Raw genomic sequence first — 7,082 nt, forward strand, 5'->3', positions numbered from 1 at the left:
TCAGATGCATCAGAGAGAGAGATCGTTCCTCCATAATTCCATCTGGTCATCTCTTGCGCTCATTGGTCACTCAGCTCCCTCAGTGGACACCAACTGCTATTGGTTCATGCGGCTTTATCTCAGACAGACAGGAAAAAAATACATTTCAATGTTTATTGAGTACATGTTTGAGGAAAAGCATAGCAGCTTTGGAGAGGTTGATTCTGTAGCAGCCGCATCGCCAGTCCCTGACATCCAGCACCTGCCCCGTGGCTCGAGTAAATAAACATCCTCGGGCCAGTTGGAATCTGGTAACCGAGACAAACGGACTACTGCTTCCTGTCTCCTCTAATTCCAACAATTGGTGACCCGGACGTTTGACGTTCCACGCTATTCACCATGTCTACAGGGGACGGCCACGTCACCACGACTCCCGGTACCCCCAGCATGGTACAACAGCCCACTTCCGTGACCGCCGTTAGCGTTAAACTTCCACCGTTTTGGGACCGGAACCCAGCCACCTGGTTTATCCAGGCCGAGGCCCAATTTCATCTGTCCGGCATCACAGCCCAGACCACGAAATTCTATTACGTCATCGCAGCGCTCTCTCCATCCGCCGCCGACGAGGTCTATGATGTCATCGCTTCACCACCCGCGGATTGCCCGTACGACAAGCTGAAGTCCGCACTTCTCAAGCGAACGACCTGCTCCGACCGCGCACGTCTTCAGCAGCTTCTGTCTGCGGAGGAGCTCGGGGACAGACGCCCCACGCAGCTGTTACGGCGCATGAAGCAATTGCTCGGTGACGGAGCTGCTTCCACAAGTGACAGCTTCCTCAGAGAACTCTTTCTGCAAAGACTTCCGAGAAATGTGCAGATGGTCCTAGCCACTACGACAAACCTTTCAACGGACGAACTCGCCACCCTCGCCGATGCTGTAATGGAGGTTGCTATTCCATCACCCTCCGTAATGCATGTGGAGACACCACACCCTCCTTTCCCAGAGCCCACACCTTCAGCCGTTTCGCAAGTGTCTACCCCCGCACCAACGCAAGACACCTCTCAGCACATGGCCGCCATTGAAAGCTTGACGCAGCAGGTGAACAACCTAACCCACCTTGTCGCGACACTGGCAGCGCGGAGCCGTTCGCCAAGCCCCCGGCGCTTCCGCCGACGATCGCTCACCCCTCGCGGCCGGCGCAGCCCAAGCCCTCGGTCCAACGGCATGTGCTGGTACCACCAGCGGTTTGGCGCCGAGGCCCGGCACTGTTTCCAACCCTGCTCGTGGTCGGGAAACGCCCCGCCCAGTCACTAACGGCGACAAGTGCACCGGGTCAACTCGAAAGTCGCCTTTTCTACGTTGTAGACCGTATGTCAGGCAGACGCTTTCTCATAGATACCGGTGCCGATGTCAGCGTTATGCCCGCTAGCAAAGCCCATCGCAGCCGACAACCGTGTTTCACCCTACGCGCCGCCAACTCCACCACCATCCCGGTATTTGGCCAGCAGTCCCTCACTTTGAACCTGGGCCTACGACGAGACTTCCGATGGATTTTTCACGTAGCCGATGTCTCCCAGGCCATAATTGGTGCTGACTTTCTCACGCACTTCGGACTCCTCGTTGACGTCGCTCGGAAACGCCTTATCGACGCCACCACCCATCTTCAGGTTCACGGCATCCGGCATCGCATTCCACCCTGCCACAGCCTTTCTTACTGTGCGCCGGCGTCGCCCTACTCCCATATTCTGGAAGACTTCCCTGAGCTCACCAAGCCCCCCGACTGGACTCGCCCGGTCAAGCACGACGTCGTACACCACGTTGTCACTCAAGGCCCGCCCGTTCACTTTCGCCCGCGTCGCTTGGCTCCCGAAAAGTTCTCCATCGCTAAGGCTGAATTCGAACATATGCTCGAGCTTGGCATTATCCGACCGTCAAGCAGCAGCTGGGCATCCCCACTCCACATGGTGCCCAAGAAGACGGGAGACTGGCGCCCTTGCGGTGATTACCGTGCCTCTTAAACCGCGCTACGGTGCCCGACCGATACCCCATCCCTAACATCTTAGACTTCACCGCTAACATCGAAGGCGCCACCGTTTTCTCTAAAATCGACCTGGTGCGCGCCTACCACCAAATACCCATGGCGGAAGACGATATTCCGAAGACCGCCATCATTACACCCTTTGGCCTCTACGAGTTCCTGCGTATGCCGTTTGGCTTGCGTAATGCAGCCCAGACATTTCAACGGTTTATTAACTCTGTCACCTTTGGCCTCCCGTTCGCCTATGCCTACATGGACGATATTCTGGTTGCCAGCGCCACCCCAGAAGAGCACGCCGAGCACTTGCGAACCCTCTTCGCTCGCCTACAAGATTACGGCATTGTAATCAACGCCGCGAAAAGTGAATTCGGCGTCCCGGAGCTTGACTTCCTGGGTCACCGCGTTAACCAGCACGGCATCCTTCCTCTGCCCTCTAAAGTCGCCGCCATCAAGGATTTCCCCCGTCCCACGTCCGTCAAACAGTTGAGACGTTTCCTTGGTTTCGCCAACTTCTATCGGCGCTTTATACGATCTTGTGCTGCCACACTGGCCCCGTTGGAAGCTCTACTCTCTTCCCGAAAACGCGACGCCGCCACGCTACCATGGTCCGACGACTCTATCGCCGCCTTCGACAAAATCCGGCAAGACATCGCCGCCGCCACTCTTCTTGTCCATCCCCGGCACGATGCACCTACTTGCATCATGGTGGACGCTTCGCGCAGTGCTGCCGGCGCCGTCCTGCAGCAGCGAGTTTCTTCTGCTTGGCAGCCCATCGCTTTCTTCTCGCGCAAGTTCAAACCTGCAGAGACGCGCTATAGCACGTTTGGACGCGAGCTCCTGGCCATATTTCTAGCAGTGAAGCACTTCCGGCACTTCTTGGAAGGACGATCATTCACCATATATACGGATCACAAGCCGCTTACTCATGCTCTCTCATCTTCTGGTACCGGATATACACCTCGAGAAATCCGGCACCTGGCCTTCATCTCAGAATTCACCAGTGACATACAGCACGTGAGCGGCGTCAACAACCCCGTGGCCGATGCTCTCAGTAGAATATTCACCCTGATCACACCCACTACAGCGCAGTGCTCAGCCGTTCTGTCTCTGGACCTTCTTGTAACTGCTCAGTCATCTGATGAAGAGCTGGCCGTACTGCGCACGAAGCCCGCGTCCAACAGCCTCAAGCTTGAAGATGTTCACCTCCCCGGGGCGACGGCCGCCGTGATTTGCGACACTTCACAGGGCTCGCCACGACCTTTCGTCCCCCTCGCATTACGCCGTCCCATTTTCGATCACTTTCACGCTCTCTCCCACCCCGGCGCCCGAGGCACACGAAAGCTCATAGGCACCCGATACGTCTGGCCGAATATGCACGCTGATATCAAGCACTGGGTGCGCACATGCTTGCCGTGCCAGAGAACCAAGACCCAGCGCCACACCCGTCTGTCGCCAGCACCTTTTCTGCCACCTGACGCCTGTTTTGACCATGTTCACATCGACTTGGTCGGTCCACTTCCGCATTCCCAGGGTTTCAACTACATCTTGACGGCCGTTGACCGTTTCACCCGCTGGCCGGAAGCGGTGCCCATTGTTGACTCCACTGCTCCAACAGTCGCATCGGCTCTTATCAACACCTGGATCTCCCGTTTCGGCGCACCATCCATCATCACGACCGACAGAGGTCGGCAGTTCGAGTCTGCCCTCTTCGCCGCTTTCACGAACGCATTGGGCGCCAAACGTATTCGTACAACAGCTTATCATCCTGCTTCGAACGGGCTCGTCGAGAGACTACACCGACAGCTCAAGATCGCCTTGCGTGCCACTCCTGATACACCCTGGCCCGAAGTACTCCCCGTTGCCCTTCTTGGAATACGCACAGCCCTCCGATCCGACCTTCACTGTACCGTCGCCGAGCTGGTTTATGGCACAACGCTCCGACTTCCCGGTGAATTTTTGTCCGTCCCAGAAGACCCGCAACCCGACGCACAACAGGACTACGTATCCCGACTTCGCCGTGTTATGTCTTCGTTGCGCCCGGTGCCACCCCGCTCGCCTGCCCGGTCCGGTCCGACCTATCGACACCCCGACCTGGATACGTGTTCTCACGTGTTTGTGCGATGCGATGCCGTCAGAAAGCCGCTGCAGCCTGCGTATTCCGGCCCCTTCCCTGTGACCACCAGAACCACCCACCACTTCACCCTCCTTATTAACGGCCGGCAGGACACAGTCTCCGTCCATCGCCTGAAGCCGGCGTTCCTCGACGTGTCCCTCAGCTCGCCCCTTCCCAGCAGCCACAAATCGACGGCACCCTCTTCCGTGGACAACCGCACAGCTCCACCTCTCCACCCAAGTCACCCGATTCCTCGACCACGCCACGTATCCTGGGCACGCAAGCTTGCCAGTTTTCGCTCCCTGCCCCCGTCAGGTCGCTAGGGGGGGAGCCCTGTAGCAGCCGCATCGCCAGTCCCTGACATCCAGCACCTGCCCCGTGGCTCGAGTAAATAAACATCCTCGGGCCAGTTGGAATCTGGTAACCGAGACAAACGGACTACTGCTTCCTGTCTCCTCTAATTCCAACAATTCCTTTGATGCTGGGTGTGGTTCCGTGGAAGTGACGGATCATGTAGACGTCTCCGGGACAGCGGCTAAGAGAAATTTCATCCTCCGTAAGTTGGCACTTCCACGTGCACTAGATATCACCGTAGCTGTCGCTCACGTCCAGTGAGTGAAGGCACGTGCGCAGCAATTAAGTAGCGTTCCTGTTCAGGTTAATGCCGGATCGCATAGGTACCACGTGCCACTCTCTGATGGCCAAGATGTCGCCGGGGCATTCGTGCGCGTACATGTGCTTGTCCTTCTCCAGCTTGATGCGCGCGGTACAGTTGCCCGCGTGCAGGGCTAGCGCGCACGAGACGATCGAGAAGAGAACGAGGTACCACATGTTTCCAGTAAGACTGGCCAAATGATGCTACTCCTTCTCATCGAACGCCAGAGAAAGAAAAAGAACTCCGCTTGAAATCCCGTTATCTACGTCATCCACTCGAGCTTACCATATTCGCAGCTTCCGTATGGGTAGGAGTCCACGTCATTATAGAGGTACTGTTTGTGGCCGTACGCCATCAGACTTCTTTTCACATTTCTGATGGTGTACATGCACTGTTTCCTTCCCAATATTGACACCTGTTCATGCGATACGCTAGTGTGCTTGAATAAGGTATCGCGGTACGTATCATGGAGAAGGTGTTTGCCCACAATGTTCTTTTTGACCCCTTTAGCTCTTGCAATTTGTTTTCCCTCGGCTAATTTGATGGAATTTGGCTTTCAAGCATATTACTTCCTCAATGGGTATGCTACCCATTTCATTTTGAACGCACCAAGCCTGCGGCGATTCATCTCGCTGTACAGTGGATGATCACGATCGAAGGAAGACAGGTCTAGATGGTCGTCGGCGATCGCACGTAACTGATCTTCATAGTCCTTGCAGAACCGGCCGAGGATAAAACAATTCGTGTCAAAGTAGCAGGTAATCACCGGACAAGTGAGCTTACTCAGCAGGGCTTCATAGTAGAACGAGTACATGGTTACCTTACTCCGTTCTAAAATCTTGAAGCCAATCTGCAGGTTGAAATCGCATCGCACTTTTCTCTTGCGCATTTCGTACATGACGCAATCGGGGAACAAAATTTTCATTCGCACGCATTCCGCCCGACTCCCGAGGCGACTCACCCTCTCCTCATCGAAGGCTACTCGAATGTCACGCATATTAAATTTATTTAGCAGCGTACGCCCAAAGACCGCATTATTTGAGATTTTATACAAATTTTTCTCGAACGTCGTCTCGATCGTCGGGACGCAGGAATGGTGCCCGACGAAATTTGAGAATTCGGTGAATTTTCATCACCCTCATGCCCAGTCTACAATAGAGTGCGAACAGCGCGTAATGAACAATGTACTCGACCTTGTCCTTGCACGTGACCAGCAGCTTTCTGCTATTCGCCGGCTGAGGAGCCCCCGCTGGAATGGTGAGAGCCATTCTTTTGGGACGACCGCCTTCTCAGGAGCCAGGGGGAAGTACCGCGTCAGCGCGTGGATAGATTTTGGATACTCGAAGTCGTACACATATACGTATCCCACGTCCGAATACGTGGGAAATCCTTGACCCATTTGAAATCGCCGGCGGTGAGGTGCTTTATCATGCTGAATCCGTAAAGATTGTTGCAATCTATGTACGATATGGTACACCTCCTCTTTATCGGGATCGTAGCCACTGCACAGAGTGTTGCTGGCCCGCAAATGACGCCTGCTCGCCTGACAGGTCCGCCTCTAACACCTGATTCGATGGTCCGGTACATGTCCTCGTGGATGATCAGTTCCAATTTTGCCCGCGTGTAATTTACAGCGCACTGCCACGAATAGGATGCTAGAGAAACGCAATGAAGCAATGCCAAACCGTGCGCGCCGTAGCACAGGCGTCGGAAGTGCTGCATTACGTCAGCATGTAACAGGGTACCCGTTTTCAGGTACAATGCATTATAATCCCTCAGATTCGAGCATCCAGAACGTTCAAATACGTGCAGCGCGTACTGATAGTTTTCGTCGCTTATATCCTCCCCCGTCAGATTGTTTCGGAAGGCGGATTTTGCCGGCAGATCCAATTCGTCATAGACCGCGAACGAGCTAACATGGCTGTACGGGAATACGACTTTACGCAGCAAAATTTCGCAGTCGTCTCCAAATACCTGCTTCAGGCATTGGAACGCCTCTGCGCCCCCCCTCCCCCCATGGATTTGACGGTTTCCACGAGCGACGAATTTAGGTACTGCACGGTATCTCTGAATAGGAAGGTGCCAATTTCGAACGATCTGATTTTTTCCATGGAACTGACCACGATGAAGGGAGCTCGCTTCTGCTCGAGAAGGTGAAATTCCCGCAGCAGTCCGGCCAAATCGTAGGCCAGATTGTGCGCCATGACGGGTAGTTTTTCCCTCGTCCTGCACGCCACGTTACCGGGGTTGCACAGTGTCGCGATGTAATTTGTCTCACCGGCAGTACAACGCTTGGA

At 55.0% G+C, this 7,082-nt stretch overlaps 2 protein-coding genes across 2 annotated transcripts; both read left to right on the top strand.

The window, feature by feature from the left end:
* Positions 1–378: 378 nt before the first annotated feature.
* On the top strand, positions 379–1,293 carry LOC135367482 (uncharacterized). Its single transcript, XM_064600786.1, has one exon. It carries the CDS (start codon positions 379–381, stop codon positions 1,291–1,293), a length of 915 nt encoding a protein of 304 aa, XP_064456856.1.
* A 104-nt stretch (positions 1,294–1,397) lies between these two features.
* LOC135367483 (uncharacterized) lies at positions 1,398–1,997 on the top strand. The gene has a single exon (XM_064600787.1). It carries the CDS (start codon positions 1,398–1,400, stop codon positions 1,995–1,997), a length of 600 nt encoding a protein of 199 aa, XP_064456857.1.
* The last annotated feature ends 5,085 nt before the right edge of the window (positions 1,998–7,082 follow it).

Source organism: Ornithodoros turicata, chromosome 8 (assembly GCF_037126465.1).
Source record: "Ornithodoros turicata isolate Travis chromosome 8, ASM3712646v1, whole genome shotgun sequence".
Lineage (NCBI taxonomy): Eukaryota > Metazoa > Arthropoda > Arachnida > Ixodida > Argasidae > Ornithodoros > Ornithodoros turicata.